The sequence below is a fragment of the Pan paniscus genome, chromosome 3 (assembly GCF_029289425.2).
Source record: "Pan paniscus chromosome 3, NHGRI_mPanPan1-v2.0_pri, whole genome shotgun sequence".
Lineage (NCBI taxonomy): Eukaryota > Metazoa > Chordata > Mammalia > Primates > Hominidae > Pan > Pan paniscus.
This window is the reverse complement of record NC_073252.2, coordinates 104,295,756-104,323,565: the sequence shown is the minus strand read 5'-3', so window position 1 is coordinate 104,323,565 and position 27,810 is coordinate 104,295,756. Positions and strand designations below refer to the sequence as shown.

General features: G+C 35.0%; 1 protein-coding gene across 2 annotated transcripts in view; it reads left to right on the top strand.

The window, feature by feature from the left end:
- The window catches only part of TBCK (TBC1 domain containing kinase), a 281,985-nt gene that overhangs the window by 91,533 nt on the left and 162,642 nt on the right, over positions 1-27,810 (top strand). For both annotated transcript variants that reach the window (XM_008955359.4, XM_003829981.5), the window contains exon 20: positions 12,361-12,446. In XM_008955359.4, the coding sequence (XP_008953607.4) occupies positions 12,361-12,446 (86 nt within the window). The remainder of the gene's footprint in view (positions 1-12,360; positions 12,447-27,810) is intronic.

Sequence of the window (27,810 nt, the reverse complement as noted above, 5' to 3'; positions counted from 1 at the left end):
CCAAATTTTATATTGACCATATATGTTACATAAGAAAAAAAACAGTTTCAATTAATTTAGTCTTTCAGTATATAACTGTGCTGACACTGTGCCATGCCAAGTGCTGCTTTTACAGAATTGAGATTCTTTCAATAAATAACATTTATTCCTTTCCCAAAGGACTTCATAGTATGATACGGTAAATAAATGTGAAAATGACTACTTATAAGTCTAGGAGACAAGTATACATACTATTATGTTAGCACAGAGCAAGAAGTTTAGGGGGTTTCAATTTTCTTGTGTGTGGTAGCAAAAAGAAGAGATAGCATTCTGGAAAGGTTTCATAAAAGGAAGATACTTGATGAATTTGAAGTTTGAGTAGGAATTTCATTGGTGAGAATAGGTAAAGACATTCTTAGGACAGGGAACAAAGAAGAGGACTGAAGTAAAAGAGTGCAAAATGGGATGATAAAATATCCACTAATCAAATCTGATCTGTTGGGTAGGAAACAGAGATGGAAAGCTAAAGGAGCTGAAACAGTACACTGTATATTGGTTACTAAAGTTTGATAGAACAGTGGTTTATTTTTCTTCAAAGTGTTTATTTTAGGCTTAGAATTAGAAATAGCTCTTATTTTATTAGTTTACTTCTTTGTTACTGTGTTTCTCTTTATTTTGTAGAGTTTTAAGCTTTACACTTCAAAGTAGTAATTGATTTTTGGTTGGCATAAATATCACATGTACACTTTCTTCTCCACAAATTTTGGGAAAAATCCTAAGTCGTAAGAAACTAATCCATTTAAAAGCCAATTGTAGAAATGCATATTTACTGAATCTTTGAATTGCCTTTCCAGAAGTTAAAAGTTTCTATGTTCAATAGCAACTTGAATTGTTCTTGAAAAAAAAAAAGTTATTATTACTATACGCTAATAGACCTTAAAATATTTTCTATTTTAAAGTTTTTTCTAAAATATATATACACTCATGAGACTCTAAAATGCTCTACCTCTTATAGATCAGTAAAAGAATGCTCAATTTAATCAAGATACCCTGTTTTTTTAAACTTAGTTCTATTGACTTGTTACCTGCAGATATATTTAAGATATAATAAATTTAATTACTTTCTGACTTAAATGAATATTTCTTATTATCGTTTGTACTATCAAATTATCACCAGAAACATTGTTATTGAGTTGACAAACTATCAATACATGGGAACATTTAAAAATAACATACTGATTATGCAACTCAGGATTGGCTGTTGAGATTATCTAAGATTATTAAAATTATTCTAAGGTTCAGAATCTTAGAGTATTAATTGTATGGAAAAAGATGGAGGAATTAGAAAGAAATCTATTGATTAGCATTTCAGCCATATTGGAAAACAAGTTTATAACTTGCAGGACAGGTATATCTTAGGCTATTGAGGAGAAAGGCAGCTTCAGGCCAGTGAGGAACCAGGTAGACTATATTTGGCCAATGGAAACTTTGGCACATTAAACATACTCTTGTAGTGTTTTGGAAGATGTGGTTGCTACAAGTCGGAAAGGTAAAGATAAGAGGAGATATCATATAAATCTGGGAAATTAGGAGAAAGTTTCCCCAATTTTCTGTTTACCTGTATGTCTTTCTAAATCTTTTGAGGGAAAGAATCGTATCTTCTTCACTGTGATGTCCCCAACATTTAATATAGTACCACATATAGCTAGATTGACTGTACAACTAAATTGGGATGTTTCTGAGAGTTTAAAGGGGCACTGTACCAGATGCTGGGTCTACAGATGCCAACTGGGACTCTCTCAGGCAAACTAGGAGATAAGTTCATACTACACATATATATTCAGTAACTCTTGGAAGGAGAAAGAGGAAGACAGACATACAAAGTCTAAAGTCCAGTTGTCAAAGGTGGGGTATAAAACTCTTCTTTCCCACCAAACTGTAACAATGAGAGCGAGAGAATATGCAATTTCACTCCAAAAGTTATGTATTTAGAAAGGTAGTGCATTGTATTAGGTTGGTGCAAAAGCAGTTGTGTTTTTTTCCATTACTTTTAATATATGTGCAGCTTAGTGCACATCTTTGCATAATGACTTTAATGATATTTGGAGATTGTAGTATATACAGTCTTGGGATTTTTAAGAATATCTTGTATCATGTGACTGAGGAGATTTTTCCTGAAACAGTAAATGTCCTACCTACCTTTACTAGAAATATTATTATGATAACTATTAAGTGGGCTCATTTGTAGATTCTTTTTTTAACTAGAGCAAGATATGTGAGAAGGAAAGAAAGTGGTTCACAAATGTAGCTCTAAAGATTACTTTTCTCTTTCCTTTCTCTTCTTTTGAACCCCTTCTTTCCACTTAGTTATAAAAGTTGGTGCTTGTTTTTTGTGCCTTTACTAGATAGGCCAAATTTTACAGCAGAAAACTTTGTAATGGGAAGTAATTCAGGTTCATTTGCATTAAAATAACCCTGCTTTTGAGTGCAGTGAGTCAACATTATCACCAAATGGTTTGGTTTGGGCACATTCTTAGTTGACAACAGATACATAACTCCCAACCTATCTATATTTATCATCTTCATGATAGACTAGTAGTCTGATGGAAAACAACAAATAGTTACGGAATTGAGAATACCATTTCTGATGTGTGAGCTGAGGAAAACATTTGTTTTAAATCCCACCCATCATCTTTCATCTTCTTATCCTAGCTAAAAGAGTCAAAGCTGAAAAACTTTTCGGAAGGGAAAAATAAGGATACCTATATGTAGGGCTTTCTGAAATTTTGTCTCTGCATATATTTTTTGGAAAACAGATGGCTTATTTATAAACAGTTGCACAAAAATATGATAGTGTCATATAAAATTCTTACAATAAATTTATTGGGGATTGTCATGTTAATATATATAACAAATAAGCCATTTTAAAGGAGAGAAACAAAAATTTTTAATACAGAGCAATTAGAAGGGAAGATGACAATTTATTTTCATTTTATATTTCATTGCAAAAATTAAAAGTTATAAGGTTTTACAAATATAAAATGAAGAAAATTTATATTAGATAGATTTTATACTGTAATATAATAAACTTCACTTGAAGCTTAAATGGGAAATTTAGTAAGAACCTTAATTTATTTGTTTAAATAATACCATTTACCTCTATATAGGTCATGTGTAGGTTAGAAAACACTATTTTTGAAGTTAAGACTCTAGATTCATATCCTTATTATATAGTATAAATCACAATTACAGATTTTTTTTAACTTTTAGATTCAGGGTACATGTACAGATTTGTTATATATGTAAATTGCATGTCATGGGGGTTTGGTGTACAGATTATTTCATCACCCAGGTAATAAGCATAGTACCAGACAGGTAGGTTTTCAATCATCTCTCTCCTCTCACCTTCCTCCCTCAAGCGGTCCTGGAGTCTGTTATTCCCTTCTTTGTGTCCATGTCAATTACAGAGCTTTAACAATATTTTAATGTCTCCTTAAAAGGAGTCAAGATTCTATGATTCCATTGAATCCTTTGTTTTATTCTGTTTTTCTTTTTTTTTTTTTGTAACTACTCTTGAATTCTTTGATTTGCAAATCAAAAGGCATATATTTATTTTGATATTTTAAAAATTTACACCAAGGGGCTTTTAAAAGCTTTTTTGAAATAACTGAGAATATTACATAGTGCAGATTTCATCAGCTGTCACATGTACTCCCTTTAGAGACAGAACTTTGTAAATATAACAGGCCATATTGTTATCTCATTTGAAAGCCTGTCCTGAGCAACCAAAACTTATGCTAGTTTTACAAATTATATTTGCATATATGAAGTGATATATAACATATAACTTTTAATAATACATAAAATTTATATATTTTATGTCTGTGTGTGTGTGTATATATATGTATATGCAGTTATAACATATAAATCCAATCATCAGTGTTGGCCAGGCACAGTGGCTCATGCCTGCAATCCCAGCACTTTGGGAGGCCAAGCCGGGCAGATCACCTGAGGTCAAGAGTTCGAGACCAGCCTGGCAAACAGGGTGAAACCCCGTCTCTACTAAAAATACAAAAATTAGCCGGGTGTGGTGGCAGGACAGTGTTTTCATGATGGATTAGATTTCTTCAGCAGATCTTTAATTAGCCATGTAATTTTACATAGTAATTATTTTTATCAGACTCAAGAATGATATTTAATAAACTGGAGCATAGCTGTGGAAAATTGCCTGAGGTGTGAATTTCTGTTTTAAAATGAAGCATGCTTTTTAGAAGTTAATAACCGTATGCTTTCATTGATATATAGTTGAATGCTTGTAATTGTTGATGTCACATATCTCTGGCTTCTGAGTAAATTGGAATTACAAACACAGCACCACTAATTGGAAGGAGAAATTAAAAAGTTAAAGAAAAGTTAAACCCAGAAGTTCCCTGGGCCCTTCAGATATATTTTGGGTCTTCACTTTGATCTATAACTCTTGAAACTGATGTAAATTGTACCTTTTTTGTGCAGAGAGGAAAAGGTGAGACAATGGATGTATAGAATGCATTTTGTTGCAGTAGAATTAACATCAAGTCAAGAAAAAGTATTACTTGAGTATCTTTTTTTTTTAAATCCAGCATGGGTAAAAGTTCACATTAAATGAGGAATTCAGCTTTGTCATGGAATACAGCACCTCATCTTTTTTTCTTTTTGCCCTGAAGCTCTTCTGTGTAGGATATGTGACATGTAAGATGTTTGCTTATAGGGAAATATCTATTGTATTTATCCATTTTCATACTGCTGATAAAGACATACCCGATACTGGAAAAAAAAAGAGAGGTTTAATTGGACTTACATTTCCACATGGCTGGGGAAGCCCCAGAATGATGGCAGGAGGCAAAAGGCACTTCTTACATGGCAGCGGCAGGAGAAAATGAGGAAGAAGCAAAAGCAGAAACCCCTGAAGAACCCATCAGATCTCGTGAGACTTATTTACTATTATGAGAATAGCACGGACAAGAGCAGCTCCCATGATTCAATTACCACACCCCGGTCCCTCCCACAACATGTGGGAATTCTGGGAGATACAATTCAAGTTGAGATTTGGGTGGGGACACAGCCAAACCATGTTATCTATAAAATTCATGTGATCATTGGAAGCAAAGGATTATTTGAGAAAAGAAAGGGAAGACTACTTGTACTGATGGACTGTCAATAATTTAGTACTATTTGTTCAAATATTAAAAGCTAAAAACTTTAAAAGTTTAAAAAATAACAAGGCAGACATTTTTTGAAGATTATTTTCACCAAATAATTTGTTTTAAAAATAGATGTTACTTTACTGTAGGAGAAAGTTGTGATTATAAAGGGAAAAGTTTTATGATGTTATTGTCATTTCAATTTCAAAAAAATGAGGTTGTCACCTGTAATCTCAGCACTTTGGGTGGCCAATACAGGAGGATTGCTTGAGCCCAAGAGTTTGAGACCAGCCTAGACAACGTAGCAAAACCCAGTCTATATTTTTAAAAAAAAAAAAGTTGAGCTCATTGAAATATGTATTAATCTTGGTTTTTTAATTAGTAAAAATAGAATAGTTACTTGCCCTTGAGTAGATTGTTAGCACTATCTTGTTTAGATTAGTGCATAGTGAGTAAACTAGCAAGAATAGTAACTTTGGAAGAATGAAAAAAATGAACATATTCCTCATATTTCAACTGAACTCTATGAATTCTAATAGAATTAGAATCAACAAAATATATTTTTAATTGCCTACCATATCTCTACTTTCTGATTAAACATGGTATTCTTATTTCTTTTTTTTATACTTTTAATTTTTATTTTTATTTATTTTTTATTTTTTTTATTTTTTTATTATTATACTTTAAGTTTTAGGGTACATGTGCACATTGTGCAGGTTAGTTACATATGTATACATGTGCCATGCTGGTGTGCTGCACCCACTAACTCGTCATCTAGCATTAGGTATATCTCCCAGTGCTATCCCTCCCCCCTCCCCCCACCCCACAACAGTCCCCAGAGTGTGATGTTCCCCTTCCTGTGTCCATGTGATCTCATTGTTCAATTCCCACCTATGAGTGAGAATATGCGGTGTTTGGTTTTTTGTTCTTGTGATAGTTTACTGAGAATGATGATTTCCAATTTCATCCATGTCCCTACAAAGGACATGAACTCATCATTTTTTATGGCTGCCTAGTATTCCATGGTGTATACGCGCCACATTTTCTTAATCCAGTCTATCATTGTTGGACATTTGGGTTGGTTCCAAGTCTTTGCTATCGTGAATAATGCCACAATAAACATACGTGTGCATGTGTCTTTATAGCAGCATGATTTATAGTCCTTTGGGTATATACCCAGTAATGGGATGGCTGGGTCAAATGGTATTTCTAGTTCTAGATCCCTGAGGAATCGCCACACTGGCTTCCACAATGGTTGAACTAGTTTACAGTCCCACCAACAGTGTAAAAGTGTTCCTATTCCTCCACATCCTCTCCAGCACCTGTTGTTTCCTGACTTTTTAATGATCGCCATTCTAACTGGTGTGAGATGGTATCTCATTGTGGTTTTGATTTGCATTTCTCTGATGGCCAGTGATGGTGAGCATTTTTTCATGTGTTTTTTGGCTGCATAAATGTCTTCTTTTGAGAAGTGTCTGTTCATGTCCTTTGCCCACTTTTTGATGGGGTTGTTTGTTTTTTTCTTGTAAATTTGTTTCAGTTCATTGTAGATTCTGGATATTAGCCCTTTGTCAGATGAGTAGTTTGCAAAAATTTTCTCCCATTTTGTAGGTTGCCTGTTCACTCTGATGGTAGTTTCTTTTGCTGTACAGAAGCTCTTTAGTTTAATTAGATCCCATTTGTCAATTTTGACTTTTGTTGCCATTGCTTTTGGTGTTTTAGACATGAAGTCCTTGCCCATGCCTATGTCCTGAATGGTAATGCCTAGGTTTTCTTCTAGGGTTTTTATGGTTTTAGGTCTAACATTTAAGTCTTTAATCCATCTTGAATTGATTTTTGTATAAGGGGTAAGGAAGGGATCCAGTTTCAGCTTTCTCCATATGGCTAGCCAGTTTTCCCAGCACCATTTATTAAATAGGGAATCCTTTCCCCATTGCTTGTTTTTCTCAGGTTTGTCAAAGATCAGATAGTTGTAGATATGCGGCATTATTTCTGAGGGCTCTGTTCTGTTCCATTGATCTATATCTCTGTTTTGGTACCAGTACCATGCTGTTTTGGTTACTGTAGCCTTGTAGTATAGTTTGAAATCAGGTAGTGTGATGTCTCCAGCTTTGTTCTTTTGGCTTAAGATTGACTTGGCGATGCAGGCTCTTTTTTGGTTCCATATGAACTTTAAAGTAGTTTTTTCCAATTCTGTGAAGAAAGTCATTGGTAGCTTTATGGGGATGGCATTGAATCTGTAAATTACCTTGGGCAGTATGGCCATTTTCACGATATTGATTCTTCCTACCCATGAGCATGGAATGCTCTTCCATTTGTTTGTATCCTCTTTTATTTCCTTGAGCAGTGGTTTGTAGTTCTCCTTGAAGAGGTCCTTCACATCCCTTGTAAGTTGGATTCCTAGGTATTTTATTCTCTTTGAAGCAATTGTGAATGGGAGTTCACTCATGATTTGGCTCTCTGTTTGTCTGTTGTTGGTGTATAGGAATGCTTGTGATTTTTGTACATTGATTTTGTATCCTGAGACTTTGCTGAAGTTGCTTATCAGCTTAAGGAGATTTTGGGCTGAGACAATGGGGTTTTCTAGATATACAATCATGTCATCTGCAAACAGGGACAATTTGACTTCCTCTTTTCCTAACTGAATGCCCTTTATTTCCTTCTCCTGCCTAATTGCCCTGGCCAGAACTTCCAACACTATGTTGAATAGGAGTGGTGAGAGAGGGCATCCCTGTCTTGTGCCAGTTTTCAAAGGGAATGCTTCCAGTTTTTGCCCATTCAGTATGATATTGGCTGTGGGTTTGTCATAGATAGCTCTTATTATTTTGAAATATGTCCCATCAATACCTAATTTATTGAGAGTTTTTAGCATGAAGCGTTGTTGAATTTTGTCAAAGGCCTTTTCTGCATCTATTGAGATAATCATGTGGTTTTTGTCTTTGGCTCTGTTTATATGCTGGATTACATTTATTGATTTGCGTATATTGAACCAGCCTTGCATCCCAGGGATGAAGCCCACTTGATCATGGTGGGTAAGCGTTTTGATGTGCTGCTGGATTTGGTTTGGCAGTATTTTATTGAGGATTTTTGCATCAATGTTCATCAAGGATATTGGTCTAAAATTCTCTTTTTTGGTTGTGTCTCTGCCTGGCTTTGGTATCAGAATGGTGCTGGCCTCATAAAATGAGTTAGGGAGGATTCCCTCTTTTTCTATTGATTGGAATAGTTTCGGAAGGAATGGTACCAGTTCCTCCTTGTACCTGTGGTAGAATTCAGCTGTGAATCCATCTGGTCCTGGACTCTTTTTGGTTGGTAAGCTATTGATTATTGCCACAATCTCAGATCCTGTTATTGGTCTATTCAGAGATTCAACTTCTTCCTGGTTTAGTCTTGGGAGAGTGTATGTGTCCAGGAATTTATCCATTTCTTCTAGATTTTCTAGTTTATTTGCGTAGAGGTGTTTGTAGTATTCTCTGATGGTAGTTTGTATTTCTGTGGGATTGGTGGTGATATCCCCTTTATCATTTTTTATTGCGTCTATTTGATTCTTCTCTCTTTTTTTCTTTATTATTCTTGCTAGCGGTCTATCAATTTTGTTGATCCTTTCAGAAAACCAGCTCCTGGATTCATTAATTTTTTGAAGGGTTTTTTGTGTCTCTATTTCCTTCAGTTCTGCTCTGATTTTAGTTATTTCTTGCCTTCGGCTAGCTTTTGAATGTGTTTGCTCTTGCTTTTCTAGTTCTTTTAATTGTGATGTTAGGGTGTCAATTTTGGATCTTTCCTGCTTTCTCTTGTGGGCATTTAGTGCTATAAATTTCCCTCTACACACTACTTTGAGTGTGTCCCAGAGATTCTGGTATGTTGTGTCTTTATTCTCGTTGGTTTCAAAGAACATCTTTATTTCTGCCTTCATTTCGTTATGTACTCAGTAGTCATTCAGGAGCAGGTTGTTCAGTTTCCATGTAGTTGAGTGGTTTTGAGTGAGATTCTTAATCCTGAGTTCTAGTTTGATTGCACTGTGGTCTGAGAGATAGTTTGTTATAATTTCTGTTCTTTTACATTTGCTGAAGAGAGCTTTACTTCCAAGTATGTGGTCGATTTTGGAATAGGTGTGGTGTGGTGCTGAAAAAAATGTATATTCTGTTGATTTGGGGTGGAGAGTTCTGTAGATGTCTGTTGGGTCCGCTTGGTGCAGAGCTGAGTTCAATTCCTGGGTATCCTTGTTGACTTTCTGTCTCGTTGATCTGTCTAATGTTGACAGTGGGGTGTTAAAGTCTCCCATTATTAATGTGTGGGAGTCTAAGTCTCTTTGTAGGTCACTCAGGACTTGCTTTATGACTCTGGGTGCTCCTGTATTGAGTGCATATATATTTAGGATAGTTAGCTGTTCTTGCTGAATTGATCCCTTTACCATTATGTTATGGCCTTCTTTGTCTCTTTTGATCTTTGTTGGTTTAAAGTCTGTTTTATCAGAGACTAGGATCGCAACCCCTGCCTTTTTTTGTTTTCCATTTGCTTGGTAGATCTTCCTCCATCCTTTTATTTTGAGCCTATGTGTGTCTCTGCACGTGAGATTGGTTTCCTGAATACAGCACGCTGATGGGTCTTGACTCTTTATCCAATTTGCCAGTCTGTGTCTTTTAATTGGAGCCTTTAGTCCATTTACATTTAAAGTTAATAGTGTTAGGTGTGAATTTGATCCTGTCATTATGATGTTAGCTGGTTATTTTGCTCGTTAGTTGATGCAGTTTCTTCCTAGTCTCGATGGTCATTACATTTTGGCATGATTTTGCAGCGGCTGGTACCGGTTGTTCCTTTCCATGTTTACCGCTTCCTTGAGGAGCTCTTTTAGGGCAGGCCTGGTGGTGACACAATCTCTCAGCATTTGCTTGTCTGTAAAGTATTTTATTTCTCCTTCGCTTATGAAGCTTAGTTTGGCTGGATATGAAATTCTGGGTTGAAAATTCTTTTCTTTAAGAATGTTGAATATTGGCCCCCACTCTCTTCTGGCTTGTAGGGTTTCTGCGGAGAGATCCGCTGTTAGTCTGATGGGCTTCCCTTTGAGGGTAACCTAACCTTTCTCTCTGGCTGCCCTTAACATTTTTTCCTTCATTTCAACTTTGGTGAATCTGACTATTATGTGTCTTGGAGTTGCTCTTCTCAAGGAGTATCCTTGTGGCGTTCTCTGTATTTCCTGAATCTGAACGTTGACCTGCCTTGCTAGATTGGGGAAATTCTCCTGGATAATATCCTGCAGAGTGTTTTCCAACTTGGTTCCATTCTCCCCATCACTTTCAGGTACACCAATCAGACATGGATTTGGTCTTTTCACATAGTCCCATATTTCTTGGAGGCTTTGCTCGTTTCTTTTTATTCTTTTTTCTCTAAACTTTCTTTCTCACTTCATTTCATTCATTTCATCTTCCATTGCTGATACCCTTTCTTCCAGTTGATCGCATCGGCTCCTGACGCTTCTGCATTCTTCACATAGTTCTCGAGCCTTGGTTTTCAGCTCCATCAGCTCCTTTAAGCACTTCTCTGTATTGGTTATTCTAGTTATACATTCTTCTAAATTTTTTTCAAAGTTTTCAACTTCTTTGCCTTTGGTTTGAATGTCCTCCCGTAGCTCAGAGTAATTTGATCGTCTGAAGCCTTCTTTCAGCTCGTCAAAGTCATTCTCCGTCCAGCTTTGTTCCGTTGCTGGTGAGGAGCTGCGTTCCTTTGGAGGAGGAGAGGCGCTCTGATTTTTAGAGTTTCCAGTTTTTCTGTTCTGTTTTTTCCCCATCTTTGTGGTTTTATCTACTTTTGGTCTTTGATGATGGTGATGAACAGATGGGTTTTTGGTGTGGATGTCCTTTCTGTTTGTTAGTTTTCCTTCTAACAGACAGGACCCTCAGCTGCAGGTCTGTTGGAGTACCCGCAGTGTGAGGTGTCAGTGTGCCCCTACTGGAGGGTGCCTCCCAGTTAGGCTGCTCGGGGGTCAGGGGTCAGGGACCCACTTGAAGAGGCAGTCTGCCTATTCTCAGATCTCCAGCTGCGTGCTGGGAGAACCACTGCTCTCTTCAAAGCTGTCAGGGACATTTAAGTCTGCAGAGGTTACTGCTGTCTTTTTGTTTGTCTGTGCCCTGCCCCCAGAGGTGGAGCCTACAGAGGCAGGCAGGCCTCCTTGAGCTGTGGTGGGCTCCACCCAGTTCCAGCTTCCCGGCTGCTTTGTTTACCTAAGCAAGCCTGGGCAATGGCGGGCGCCCCTCCCCCAGCCTCGCTGCCGCCTTGCAGTTTGATCTCAGACTGCTGTGCTAGCAATCAGCGAGACTCCGTGGGGTAGGACCCTCCAAGCCAGGTGCAGGATATAATCTCGTGGTGCGCTGTTTTTTAAGCCCGTCGGAAAAGCGCAGTATTCGGTTGGGAGTGACCCGATTGTCCAGGTGCCGTCCGTCACCCCTTTCTTTGATTAGGAAAGGGAACTCCCTGACCCCTTGCGCTTCCCCAGTGAGGCAATGCCTCGCCCTCCTTTGGCTCGCGCACAGTGCGTGCACCCACTTACCTGCGCCCACTGTCTGGCACTCCCTAGTGAGATGAACCCGGTACCTCAAATGGAAATGCAGAAATCACCGGTCTTCTGCGTTGCTCAGGCTGGGAGCTGTAGACCTGAGCTGTTCCTATTCGGCCATCTTGGTTCCTCCCCCGGTATTCTTATTTCTAAATATGCCAAATTGCTAAGTCTTAGATGGAAATAAATTAGAACTGGAACAGATGCCTATATAGAGGCATATATTTTATCTGTATATATAAACAAATTTGAGACATTATTATTCCATTTGTGACTGCTTATAAATGTTCTCCTTCATTTAAGGATCTGCTACACTTTCTGAACATTCAACAAATACAAAGCAGATTTAATATTACCAGAGAAAATGTGCTTGTAGAGTTTAACAGGAAAACATTATTTATCATGTGTACAATTTGTGACTCAAGAAATGAACTGATAACTCTGAAGGCAGAAAATAGGTTATGACAGTTTGTTGGTGTGCTTGTTTAATAATTAGCAGTAAGTAAAATAGTAACAAAACAAAATTATCGCGTAAAGTATTCTCATGGAGAAATTAAATCTCATTCAATGTATAAATAAAACTATATTTGAATATAATGTTCTTGGAGTACTGTGTAAAAATGATGATTGTCTCAAACTTTGTAATTTCAGAGTATCTGACTGTCTTCTCTCAGATGATTGCATTTCATGATCCAGAGCTGAGTAATCATCTCAATGAGATTGGCTTCATTCCAGATGTAAGTACTTGGTGCATTAATAGAACATGTGGTTAAAAAAAAAAAGCAGAAATTATTAGCACAGAAGAGTGTATTTTCTTAATTTTTGTTGTCATAGTGCATATCTGAACAAGTTACTGCTACTAATTGTAGCCTTATATTAGTAAGTTTGTGGCTACTTTCCATATTTCCACCTTAAGTAATGAAAATAAGTCATTTTTCTTAGCATAGTTGATAGTTTTGAGAAAATCATTAGTGATAGTGTTGTATTAAACTGTGCTGTGTAGGCTTTTCACTTGGATTTTATGATATTCAGGCCTGATTTTGAAGATATAGGAAGTGTATGCTTAAGTGAAAGTAACTTCTGTGTTTTACTTGATACTACTTTGGGAGCTTAGATAGATTTTGGTTTTTCTTTTCTCTGTAGTCCACATCAAGCTAAAAGTCAGAGTTGAAAATCAAAGGTTAGCTGTAGCGTGACTTAGCCTGTTTTTTATTTGTTGTTTGTCACATAGAATCAAGCCCTTTTTAAAGGCTGTTGAATAAACATATATCAAAACATCACATTGTATCCAATAAATGTATACAATTATTACTTATCAAAAATAACAAATGAAAGTGGAGGGGAAAATAAATTAATAACAAAAGTTAGCTGCTTGGTGATGGGGATGCAAGTGGTAGCGTGGGTGCAAAGGAAATTGTTTTCTTGTTACATTTGACATTAAAAAAATTTTTTAACACTGTGAATGTATTACTCATTCAAAAGTTAAGCTGAAGGCACCTGACCTCAAGCAATTATAATTTTTTAGGAAGATACTTTATTAAAAATTATTGATAAAAAACCAAAATGTTCACATTACATATCATTAAAGTAGGAAATATAATTTATAAAATAATATTATGGTATTATCTCATTTTCATAAAATAGAATTTAGTGTATATGTGTATATACATAGGAAAAGTTGAAAGGCTATACTCTAGAATATTAATTATGATTATGTAGGGTTACAGGAGTTATGGGTACCGAGGGGGCTTAAGTGCAATTTTTAATTGTTTTCATTTAAGATGTTTTTTTTGTAATGTTAAAAACTTCCTAAAACTATATTATGTGATCATGTTTAATAGAATACTATAAAGCAGTTTCTTAAAATCTGTTTATTCTCACAATGCATGGGAAGAAATACATTTTATATTGAGACCTGGGGCACACAGAATTCGAGTGGTGTTGTGTATGTGTGTATACAACTAAAATAAGTTTTACAAAACAATGTTTTCTGCTTCCTACATGTGATGCATTGTGTTATTTTCGAAAAGTCTACATTTAATAAGTTGATTTTATAAACCTAAATTTGAAAAATACTTATATAAGGAATTTAAAAAATCAATAAAAACTGATTTTTAAAATTAAAGAATAAAAATAAAAGGCTGTTGGAGTATAATATCATTATAAATGTGAGGTATAATACAATATAGATCCAATCTTATGGCTAGAGTTGAAGAAGCTGTCAAGGAGCTGACTGCCAAGTTGGTAATGGTGTTAGATTTTTGAGTAAAAAAGAATATTAAGTATTTAAAATTTAGACTAAAAAAGATAATTATTTTCAACAAATTTTTGTGAAGGCACCTAATTAAATTGTGCTCAGCACTGAACAGAAACAGAAAACATTTATGTAGACAAGTATGTTTGGAAACCAGGTGCAGTGGCTTATGCTTGAAAGGCTGAGGCAGGAGGATCACTTGAGGCTAGGAGTTTGAGACCAAAACATCATAGCAACACTTCATCTCTTTAAAAAATAATGTGTAGAATTATAAAGATAATCCAATAAAAATCCTTAGACATATTCATGAACAGAGATAATATTAAGAAAGGAAACACACAAGGACAAATAACTTTAGTTAATCAGAAAATTGAATTCTGAATGAGTATGATGTAAGAAACAATGTTGAGTTAAAAATATTGTTAAAACATAATTAATGTGAATACATATTAAATGTTTACTGTGTACCAAGCACTTTTCCACCCTCTTTAAATATTATCACTCATCAAATACTACAAGTTTATAAATCTGTGTAAAAAGTTACTTAAATATATATAAATCCACTTTGGGAAGGGCTAATAATAAGGTGAAAATAAAATTCTAAATAATAACGTGAAAGGTAAAAGTAGGTGGGAATCAGTTAAAATGTGTTCTAATGTTTTAGCATTATTTAGAGGGAATGCTCATTTTATTTAGACATTAAGTCAGGGAATCTTTCAGATCTGAGATTTGATTGTACCCTCCTTGAAAGCAAGATTCCTGGGCCAGAGACCAAGGACATTATCACTAACAGTACGGCAAGCAGCATGAACATTAGCATATTTGTGTTGGTTTCTCTTGCTCTCAAATCCTATGGAAACAACATCAAGGACCCAGATGATACCTGCACATGTAGTGGATTACATTACAAGAGAGAAACCATGAGCTTAAGGAATTGGAATTTTTTTTTTTTTAATGGACAGTAAGCATGCCTTCCCTTTGTTCAAGAGAGAGAGCCTGTCTTTTTCTTCTAAGGCTATTAGTAAATCTGTCTTTTGTCTAGAAGGAGATTCCATTTCTGCTTTCCAAGGCTGTTTTTTATACAAACATATTTGAAAAGATAGTCTAGAACAAAGGACAGTAAACGTCTCTCCTCACAAGAAATTCAGAAGTTCAATAATGCACATTAAAAATTTAATTTAATGGTAATCCTGAAAAGAATAAAGAGAGAATATGTAACTTCTAAACCAATGGAGGGGTGCAGGCTAGAACAAAGAAAAGACATTTAATCTTATAAAAGCAGAAAGAACATAGAAAGAATGTAAGCTAATTAAATGGCTTATTAAAGGAGATTTTCAGATATTTTTGAAAATCTATCTTGATAGTACTTATAAGAGATAAATATAAAAACTTAAAGATATTGGCCAAAGGAGATTAAAAAAAAGTCAGGCAATTAACCAAAACAACATTAGTGATATTAATAGAAGCTAGTAAAATACAAGAGAGAACACAAAACAGACCCATCCCTGTATAGAATTTGGTGATATATGACAGAGATGACCATACAATCAATTAGAAAAGAAAGCATTGTTGATGGTCCTGATTGAGTAACTATGTGGATGTGGAGGGCAGTGTAAATGAAAGCCTAACTTCATACCACACATAAAAATAAATTCTAGATCCATTAGAAGACTTAAATATGGAATATTATATTTGTATTTTTTTATCTAAGAAATAATTCTTATTAAGGTTACAGAAAGTATAAAACATAAATTTAAAAAGAGAGGATTGAAATTCAGGAGTAGTACGAAAGGGGCTTCTATTGTATTGGTCATATTTTATTTTGGTTTAAAAAATTTTAGAGTAAATGTGGCAAAATGTTAATGCTTGTTAAATCTGAGTGGAGAGTACATTGGTGTTAAGTGTGCTGCTATGCAGGGTGAGTGAATTACTCAATAACTAAATAATTGTGACATAATATATTTATTTATGCTTCCCTGTTATGATCTACACATAAAATTACTGGAGCATTATTGCTTAACTTCTTGTAAAAAAGTTCTGCAATTGTAGTGTTATTAAGAAAGTAATATTGATTTGTATAGTGACACAGGATTTTTTCAGTGTCACTTTACCAGCAGAGATCTTCATGGTGGGCATTGCCCCTGCCCATGTCTCATTTGGCCCTGGGCTTGCCCCACTAGGTACCCTGCCCACCTGGCCAGGCAGGCTGTGCTTGGCTTGAGCTCTGGCCCAGATCCTGCACTTGCTCTGCAGCTGAGCCAGGCATGCCATGACCTACTTCCACCTTGGGAGCCGGCGTCTGGATGAGGGGAATGCTGTGACACTTGAACAGAGATGGGCATGTGACCCCAAAGCCCCAAAGGGGGTGTTACAGCATGCTAACAGTTCTTTCAGTCTCACATCCACAGCCCAACAAATGGAGGTGTGTGGTGCCCAGAGGTCCCTTCTCCCATTGTTTGGCAAGCAGGAGGGGTGTGCTACAGGGTTACAGCTTTGTTTGCACTTGCCGTTTGGTGGGTCCTGAGTTCTTTTCCCATGTCCAAGAATAAGGTTGTGCTAACAGCTAGCGGTTGAGTGAGGCAAAGAGTTTTACTCAGTAACAAAACAGCTCTCAGCAGAGAAAGAAGCCTGAGTTGGACAGCACCCTTACCTGAAGTTGGGTAGTCTTCCCACCACCTAAAAGTGGGTAGCCCAAAGTGTGGCTGAGCCTGGGGCTTTTATGTGCTCAGAATGGGAGTGTATGTGCTAATTGGTTTGTGAGTATGCAAAAAAAGCTAAAAAAAAAAAAAAAGGGCACCACTGAAAGATGGCCACAACAGTGTAAAAAACTAATTAGGGAAGGGTAGGTATATGTAAAATAGGTGAATGGTAGGGATCAATCAGAGGAAAGTGTGCCATACGGGAGAGGTTCTCAATACATTCTGTAGATATGTATGAGACCTGTATCTTGGTTTTCAGACCTTAAACTGTCTTTGGTTTAAGATTGGATTACACTGGGGACTTGCCCCATCTGCCTAGGGATTTTTCTGCCTCCTGCTGCTATCAATAGTAGTGTGATTAGTCTTCAGAGACAGTTTTAAGTCATACGGGATGGGAAGTAATTCTTTGTGGGATAGGAATATCCAGCACATGGCAAATGCTGAGCATCCCTGACCCCCAACCACTCATTGCCACTAGCAATTCTCTAATCATCATTACAAAAAAATGCCTCTACACTCATTTCTGAGTAATTAATTCACATGTATTTCTGAATGTCCTCTAGCAAACGGTTCTGTCACTTGTTAAGAATTTTAGAGTAAACAGAAAGAAATGAGGGGAAATAATATATCTTAACCTGAAGAAGAGTCCCATCTACAACTGTTTTCTTGTCACAGAGAGTGGGCAAAGTTATTCAACAAAGAAAGCTAAAATGTTAATAGGAAGACTGTTTTTTGAAATCTTTTTCTTTGTGTTTGTTTTTTAATTCAGCTGTTTTTCAAGCCTGCGGATAATATAAAAATGATGAGGCCTTTTTAAAATTCAATTTTGTGAACAGATTTAATGTTTTAATGTAGACATTATTGACAGTGAGTACTTATGGGAGGGGCATGATGAAATGGAGGACTTTTAAAAACATTTTTAACTCTATTAATAACATATTTTAGTTGTATTTTATTAGTTTGTGTATATAGCATTTTTTAAAAATTCCGAATGATTGTCTTTAATGTTCTACCTTTAATTATTGAGGTAACTTTCTATGCCTCTAACAACAATACAAGCTAGATTCATCAAGTAAAAGAGTGGGTACTTTGATAATGATTTACCAAACCGAGTTTCCTACTCAAGAACTAAACCTATCAAAGTAAGCCCTCATTAATCTTTCATCATTGAAATTCAGGCTTCCATTGCAGTAGAGATTGTGATTTCTGGCTTTTTTCCTTTTGCTCTGGGTCACGGAACTCTGAATACTGAGCACTGCTAAAGCTTGAATAGTTAGAAATATTGTACACTGATGTGATGCCTAGATTATACATTTCATGGTAGTTATGTGATTTACATATAAATAGGGTGAATAATGTGTATTTGATAAAATTGGAGACAGGGTGATATTTATCATTTTTGTCTTGATATGTGTTTCTGCTTTTAAAAATATAGTAGACCTCATTTAAAATGAGATCAGGAAAGTATGATTCATTCTTAAGGGAACTGTTTTCCTGAAATTCTGTGAATAGTATTCAGCTTGCAAATTATGAAGAGTTGTCAGGTAACCATTAAGAGAAATGATAAGGAGTGTATCAGTACTATATGTGCCTTTTCAACCTACTGTCACAGCTAAAGATAAAGCTAACAAATTCCATGATATGCTGGTAAAGCCATTGACATTTAACTACAATCTGAAAGGATGCTTATACTACTTAAAAGCTTATCACAGTCATTTTCAAAATTTGTATTCAGCCGAGTTTAAACTGCTCAGAAATATTTATGTATTTGTTCCTTCATTTGTTCTTTATCTTCATTATGTTGTTATGTAAATAAATTTTAGATTTTAGTCTAAAGAGAATACTGACAATGAGCTTTTCAGATTTTATCAAGATGTAATTACAGGAAAAACTAGGAATATCCACCTTATTTAGAATATCTCATAATAAGAGTCCTACTAGCCTGTTATAGTCTCTCTGAAGAGTCCTGTGATGTGTCCTCTTGTCTGGTAGCTGCTATGTCCCAACATTAGTACAAACCCCATTCTACTGGCATTGGATCCATTAAGGCCTTTGAATACAAATGGCTTATTAAAGTCTCTCTCTCGTAGTGAAGCTTGATTACCTTTCAGAAGGTGCCCAGATTTTAGAAATCAAAGTGGCTATTAATAGTATCAGGGATGATAAAATGACATTTTTGGTACTTTCTAGCCAAAAAACTATACACACAAGTTAAATATCTAGCAAGTTTTCCAATTCAGTAAATCCTCATTTGCATTATCCCCCACATCTGTTTCTAATCTAATGATTCCTTATGCTGTGCAGAAACAGGTGAAAGGAAGTATGGCATAATGGAGCAGTTCTAAAACATTTTGCTCTCAGAACCCCTTTATATTCTGAAAAATTATTGAGGACCTCAAAGAGTTTTTGTTTACATGAGTTATAGCTATTGATATTTATAGAAATTTAAAATATATTTATGTATTTATAATTCATTTAAAAATAACAATAACAAAACCATTGCATGTTAACCAAAGTAACATATTTTTCTGAGAAATAGTTACATTTTCCCCCAAAAATGCAATAGTGGTATTGTTTTACCTTTTTATAATCTTTTACATTTTTATAATCTTTTTACTTGTTTAACTATATGAAGAAAATGTGACCTCACACAGACACGTTAATAGTTTCTCAGATAGCGGTAGTTTCTTAAACTTCTCAGAGCAGTGGTTTTGTTTGTTTGTTTGTTTGTTTGTTTGTTTTTGAGACAGAGTCTCACTCCATCACTCAGGCTGGAAGTGCAGTGATCTCGGCTCACTGCAACCTCTGCCTCCCGGGTTCAAGCGATTCTCCTGCCTCAGCCTCCCAAGTAACTGGGATTACAGGTGTTTGCCACCATGCCTGGCTAATTTTTTTTTTTTTTTTTTTTTTTGTATTTTTAGTGGAGAGGGCTTCACCATGTTGGCCAGGCTGGTCTTGAACTCCTGACTTCAAGTGATCCACCTGCCTTGGCCTCCCAAAGTGCTGGGATTACAAGCGTGATCCACTGTGCCTGGCCTCATTGTTTCTTAAAGCTAGTTGCTATGTACAGTCTAAAACCATGTCAATGAACTTCTCATACTCTGTTATACTAAAATCCATCACTCTTCTTGCAATTTAAATGGCTCTTTTACTCATACATAATTTTGTAGTGTCATGAATTTGTCATTGAAAAATATTGGTTGCTGAGTTACACAGATCTTCCAACTATGAAGCATTTCATTATAGAATATTTTTAAAATCACATTTATTAATATCACAACAGGTCTTTTCCAAAAAGTGATTAAGTATTGGGAACCGACCAATTTCACAGTGGCAGATATTAGCTTTCCAAAATTTTAATCTTCACCTAAAAGCTCTCATTTTTTCTTAAAGTAACTGTTTCACTTTGTACATTTAAAAAAATCATTGTTTGTCTGTCATTCTTTCAAATAAACATAGTATTTCTTGCAAAAACCATCAATATTAGCTCACAGATGATTACCCAAGTGCTTTACCTCTTTGTACTTCAGTAGATAGCACAAGTGCTTTATACTTACTTCCATTTTATTTCACAAATTTTAAAAGAGATATTTAATAAATTTAATAATTTTTACTCCTTCACATGACCATTATTATACTTCGGTGCCTGTGCCTTAAATTGTGCTAACATGCCAGCAGTTTTATCCACCAGTGGCTTTGCACCATTAGCATAAATATCAATCCAGTAAAAAGAGCAAATCATCTTAGTATTATTACAAAAATAGCTTTGAATTGGTGGACCCCGAAGGGTCTTAAGGACCGCCAGGGCCTGTGACCAAGATTTAAGAAAGCTGGTGTAGAGGTTAAGTACTCAGACACTTGTGCCAAATGGCCCAGGGTTCTAAATTCTGGCTATTCCATATACTAATTACATAATCCATTTTTAGCTTTAGTTTTAGTTTTTTCCCTGCAACCCTCTTACCATTGATGTAGATTATAATAAATTCTACCTCATAATGGAGATTAGAGAATGCATATAAACTGTTCAACACAGTTCCAGGCACACTATAATTGTTAAGGGGTATTGTTCTTTATTTAATATTACTAGAGTTTGATCATGTTGCATTATTTCTTTTATTAGCATGATTCATATTTAGAAGAACATTATATTACAAGCTATAATGGATATATTATTTTGCTACATCAGTTAATGAATACTCTGTCAGAGGAGGTATGGTACTAATAACAATAAAGACTTTCAAGGTTGTCTGAATTGATGAGATTTTCTGCCACTTTGAATTTTAATCTTTTTAATTGCTTGATTTTAAGGTACTTCTCTATCTCAACAAAGTGCTACATAACATGTTTTATAGTCTTTCTTTTACTTAAAGTAAATTAGAATGAATTATGTTTGAAAATTTTGAAAAGTTTTTTGTAGTAATCAATGAAATAATTGAAATGTATTCTGGAATAATAGCTCATCTTTCCCAAAAATGATAATGTAGATCTCAGAACCATTAAATTATCCGAGTGATTTTCTTGTAAGTTTTCAGTGTGTAGTTCTTTCGTTCAATATTGTAAGCCAACTAATAATAAATAATAAAAGGTATGTTTATACAGTTAGTTATTTTTTATTTGTTTCTTTTTTTATTTAGAGAAATCATGACCTGTAAAAGATGTAACTAATATAATCTTTGGTATATAGAGGAAAAAAATTAACCATTTACTTTTTGGGTCCAAGGGATCTTTTACATTATTTTTATATGTTTAAGTCATTTTGTGAATAATTTGCAGAAGTAGAATAAAGCATAGTAAAAAACTGTATTAAACTATTAAGAATTTAAACACAACAAACCCAAAATTTTATGTCATATATTCCTTATTTTGAAAGTATATATATATATATATGTGTGTGTATATGTCCTTTGAACTTACTGCTCAGCTGTCATACATGAGCCTGAAGGATATCCATCATATAAATACTGATTCCGTATTTCAAATATGTCTCTCATAGGTTCTAGCTGATTTCTGGTTCTTGCACTTGCATGGTTATAACACAGTCATCAAAATGAAACACTGACAGAGCTCATAACTTGGTTGAAGAACAGCTGTCTTTTATTCCATAATTTGAAAACATTTTCATTTTTAGATTTATGAACACAAATTAGAATAAATTTAATTTTTATTTCTATATCATCTATTTCTTTATAATTACATTGCAAACACATACACCTGTAGCATTTATTTGCTTAAACTGTATCAAAAATTTTGGTGCACAAATATCATAAAAAATCAAATATTACTCTCATATATCCTTTTAGCAAAGTAAAATGGTCCAGGTTTCTTATTGCAAAATATTGTGTGGTGAGGCCCTTCACATTGAATGACTGACTGAATGAGAATTCCAGACTTATTTATTGTTTACTCTGATAGCTGTGTTTGAGGAAATTCACCTAAGAGACTGTCATCTGAGCACTCACAATTTGCAATATCACTTGTGTGACTAATTTTACCATTTGACTTGAGTTAAACTGTTGCTATCTTTTTGCATTCATCTTCTGATTAGTCCAGTAATTGTAAAACGTTTTCCCCTGTTATGAAACAGTTTTCTCTTTTCTTTTTAATAATAAAGGTGGAAAATGGAAAATTCTCAATCTTTAGCTGTGTTCAATGAAAACGTAAAAAAACAACAAAAAATCTATAATGATGGTGTCTCTGTACATCTTTCATATCTTCTTGAAAGATGGTGCAATACTATGGCTAGCACAAAAAGAAAAATGAAGGATGGCATAATAGTGATGATTTATTTTAATACTGTGCTATCCTTGTAGATGATTCCATCATTCTTCTGTTTTCTTATTAGTATTTTTAAGCATAGTTGAGAATAATTAATTGGTATTGATGAAATAATTGTTACTGATAAATAAAATATTTTATACAGTGCCTAGGAGTCTATTCTTTTTATTTTCTGCTCATGCCTCTCCTAATTTAAAAAAAAAAAAAGTGTGTATCTTTTGTTATATGACTTAATGAGGTTACCTCAGAACTTTGGCTTGTTAAAATACTTTTCCATTACTGAAGATTCTGGGTGATCATTGTAACTCCTATATTTAAGTTTACTAAATGCCAGGTGTTCTAGATCCATTAACTAATCTTCACAATAATCCTAAAGGTTCAAGGAGATAACTTTATCAGGTCGCAAAGTGCAGATTTTTACACATTCTTTTCTGGAATGTCTGTATATATGTTTCCCTAATGTACATATAAAGAATCATTGCAAAAGCATTAAACTAATGGTCAATATGTATTACAGAGAAGGCATATAATAATTTAAATATGAAAATACTTCTGACTTAAGATAGACAATATAGTATGCTTATAAAGGATGTGGATTAAGAAAATCAATAGAAAGGGACTCCTCTTCGTAGTAGTAAAACAGAATTTTCTGCTTTTCAAAATCAAGAAAATTATCCCCCTTCCTTTGTTTTTCCTATTGATGGTTCTAAATTTGACATTACCAGACCACATGGAAGGATCTCATGAAATGCTAAATATCACTACTCTTGCTTGATATTGCTAGGGGGCAGTATTTACTTAGCTGACTGTGTAGAGTAGCACTACACCAAATCAATTGTACATAATTTCATGATCTGGAGAAAATACTTAGAGTATGTATGATTTCTTTTCATTGGATTTCATTTTCTATTAAATCAGGAAATAGCTAATAATATCTCTAATATTAAATTGCTTTTCTTTTTAATCAAAACCCACCTGGTATTCAAAATTATTGTATCTTGATGTCTTTTTTATATCAGGCTATATTATAAAGCTGTGCCGATATCCTGAGTAATTATTTAAGATGAAAATATCAATATTTTAAACAGGAGAAATATAGAAAGAAAACATAATAGACATTACTATCTCACAGAGTACATTACTTATTTATTAATCTTAATTATCCTTAATTGGTAAGAGATAACTGGTTCTGGTAAGCACCTAGGAGCTGTTATATGTTATATTAAAGATATTTATTCAACTTGAACTAATTATTACTTTTCAAATATCATTAGAATAAGCTTTGTTTTGCTTATTTTAAATAATTTTTTATAATTATTATCAAAGTATAGGTATATAACAAAATCTCAAGTTTAATTTTTTTAAATACATGCCACTATTTAATATGAAGGATTTTCCCCCAATATTAAGCAAGGAAGGACTAACTCATTTTCTCATTATTTCATATTTGTTGAAAACTTCTTAAGAAAATATATAATCTCATGACTATTTGGATCTTTTAATTTATCACTTTCATTGATCTTCATTGTGTTTTTCATTCATTCTTTCAACAAATATTTGATTGATCCTTTCAACAAATATTTGTGTGCCTATTATGTGCCAGACATTTTTCTATGCCATGGATAATATATCAGCAATAAAATAAGAGATAGAGAAAAATCTCTGACCTCATATTCTAGAGTAAATAGACAATAATGAAGATAAATATATTATATGGTAGGTAGTGGTAAGTTCTAATTTAAAAAAAAAAAGCTAAAGCAGAGGTATGGATGTTATGTGCTCAGGTAAAGACGAGATTGAATTTTCATTATTTATTTATTTCTGAGACAGGGTCTTGCTCTGTCACCTAGGCTGGAGTGCAGTGGTGTGATTATGGCTCATTGCAGTCTCAACCTCCTGGGCTCAATTAATCCTCCCTCCTCAGCCTCCCAAGTAGCTGGGACCACAGGCATGCGCCACCAGACCCATCTACTTTTTAAATTTTTTGTAGACATGAGGTCTCCCTATGTTACCCAGGCTGGTCTTGGATTCTTGGCTCAAGCAATCCTCCCGCTTTGGCCTCCCAAAGTGCTGAGATTGTGGGAATGAGCCACTGCACCTGGCCATGAATTTTCAAATAAGTAAGGTAACCAAGAAAACCTCACAGAAAAGTTGACTTATGAATAAATGCTTTAAGAAAGCAAAGGAAAGAGCAAACCAAGCAAAAGCAGCAGCAATTGCTACAGCCCTGATGTGGAAGCATATCAGAGATGTGGAGGAGCAGCCAGTAGACCATTGTAACTAGAGCACAGTGAACAAGAAGATAAGGTCAAATAGGTAATAGAGGGCCATATTACATAGTTTTGTTGATCATCATTAGGACTTTGGCTTTTATTGTTAGAGGTGGAAAGCCACTGATGCTTTTGAGCAGAGGAGTGATGTCTCATGTAAAGATTTAACAAGGTCATTCTGGCTGCTATGCTGAGAAAAATCAAAGGATGGACAAGAATGGAATCTAGGAAACTAGTCATGGACTATTGCAATAGTCTAGGCAAGAGATAATGTTGGCTGGAATCAAGATATTAGCAGTGGAAGTAGTGGGAAGTTTTTATATGCTGCGTATCTTTTGAAGGTAGAGCCAGCAGGACTACTGGTGACAAATATACAGTGTGTGAGGAAGAGAGAAGTCAAGTACCTGAGCAATTGAAAGGGGATAGAGTTGCTTCTAACTGAGATTTGGAAACTACTTGGAGGTATAGATTTTGAAGGAAGTCTCAGAAGCTCGTTTTAGGATATGTGTATCTGTTAGACATGCAAGTGGAGAAAACAGGCATTTGGATATACAGTTTCAGAATTTGTAGGAGAGGTTTAGGGATGGAGCTGAAATAGGGTCCTCAAACTACACAGTTACTTGGAGAAAAATAGAAAAGAAAAGATATCTAAGAACTGAACCTGGGACACTCCAGGTTGAGAGTGAGAGAGAGGAAGAGGAACCAACAAAGGAGATGGATAAGGAGCAATCAGAAAGATAAGAACAAAACTAGGTGAGTATGGTGTTTTGGAAGCCAAGTGGAGGGAAAAAAATGTTCTGAAGAAGTGGGAATAGTCAACTTTGTCAAATCCTGCTGATTGGTAAAGAAAGATTGCAATTGAGAATTGGCCGTTAGATTTAATGACATAGAAATTATTGATGACCAAGGTAAGAACAGTTTCAGTGGTGAGGTGGAGGCAAGAACTTGATTGGAGTGGGTTGAGAGACTATTTAATGAATATCTACTGCTCTTATTTTAAGTTCCCTGTAGCCTGGAACTATGCTTTTTTCACTGCTATAGCCTATCACCTAACACAGATCTGGCATGTATTAGGCACTTAGTAAATATTGAATTAATGAATAAATGAGTAAAATAACATTTATTCACAAGAATCCTATCATTCTCCTGCAGAGAATATGATAGGAAAGGCCATAAGCTCCTGTAACTTTGCTGCCATTACCTTATACCAGAACTTGTATTGTCGTACTTAATAGTAAAGCATTTTAGGTATCTGTTTGTATGTCTGACTCTTCTGCTAGAGTGGGACACGTGGCATTTAGCACAAAGCATTTCATATTGAATAAATGAACAAAAGCAAGCATGAATGAATGAAAGAGTGAATGAATATACCCAGAATTAAGTATAGTACAAGTATGTTGTGATAGGTAATTATAATATAAAAATGATTACCATGATTATATATAATACAACTATATTATATATGATACAAAGCATAGTGGGATAGGTATCATAAAAAATATACAAAAGTTTTCACAGAACAAGTGGCATTTGAGGCAGACTTGGAAAAATCTTGTAGAGCTTTGATTGATGGAAATGATCAGGAAAGAGCATTCAAAGAAGAAAATGCAAAGTGCATCGTTAGGAAAGTAGTGTGTTCAGATCACAGTAAATCTGCCTTCTCAGGAAGTAGAACATGTGTAGGGAAGTGGTAAGGTGCAAAGAAATTTAGAGTTTCTTATACTGATATTAATAATAATACTACTTTAAATTTGCAGGTTGTTACTGTTTACAAAGCATTTTCACATATATTATTTCCACATCACACCATCTCTATGACATAGTTAAGACAGACATTAGTTTTCCTATTTCAAAAACGAAGATCTGGGATTCACAGAGGTTAACTAACTTGACCAAGGCACGGTATCCAGTAATCATCAGAGTCAAAACTCAGTTGTATGTTTTCTGACTCCAAGTCCTTGGCTTTTTCACTAATTCACAGTGGCCTTAAATGCATGAGTACAAAATTGTACTTAATTTGGTATGCAGTGGGAACATATTGATGTGGTGGAGCAGAGGAATGATGTCATCACAGTTGCATATTTAGAAAAATCAATTTGGCTAAAGGAAATATTGGACCAGGTAGAACCTGAACAACTATGAAACATTTGCAGTAGTCCATGAAAGAAGAATGAGAACCAAAACAAGATTAGTTCAGTATGAATGGATAGAAACAGAAGACTGAAGAGACCTTGTAAAAATAATATCTATCAGACTTACTTTTATACCTAAGATTTTTCTACCTAAGTGACTATAATAATGGTGTTGGTAGAAAAAAAAGGCAGTTTGGGGGTGACCATGAGTGTGATTGGGTGCAGTTAAGTTACACTGAAACAATTTGATCCTTTCAAGGCTTGCTTTTAAGGTTTATTTAATGGGGCCAGAGCAGCTTGGTTTTGGAGCATAATTTTCCTTCATTACTAAAGCAATGCTCTTCTGACTACTCTCCCTAATGCCTTGTTTATAACAGCTGTGGGTGTTTTTTTGTTTTGTTTTGTTTTGTTTTGTTTTGTTTTCATTCTGGTTAGTGAAAAAATGAACTATTCTTGGCATTTTATGAGCTTGGCATTTTTTCACTCTGATCATTTGAAGTGGTTTCTGCCCTACTTTGTATTTTATATATATATATATATATATACACACACACACACACACTCACTCAGATATGTTTTCTGTGTACACACACACACACACACACACACACTCTTCAGTAATTAGCAAAGATTTGAGGGGAACCTTCAGCAGACTTCTGGAGCTTTCTCTATGCATCTCTCTCTCTGGCAGAATCTTCCAGGACACTCTCCTGAAGATTATAGCCACCTTGATCTCCCCAGATTTCCTACTCTGCATATTCAGCTTAGGACAACCACCAAGCTCTTTCTGGGTTCTTCCTCCCTGTCAGTGGCCTGGAACTTCTTTGCATGCAGTAAATTGGGCAATTTTAGGGTTCATTTCATTTGTTTCTCCTCTCTCAGATACCACTCTCTAAGATGTACAAATTGTTGTTTTATATATTTGGTCTGATTTTTAGGTGTTTCAGTTCAGGAGGTAAATCTGGTTCCTG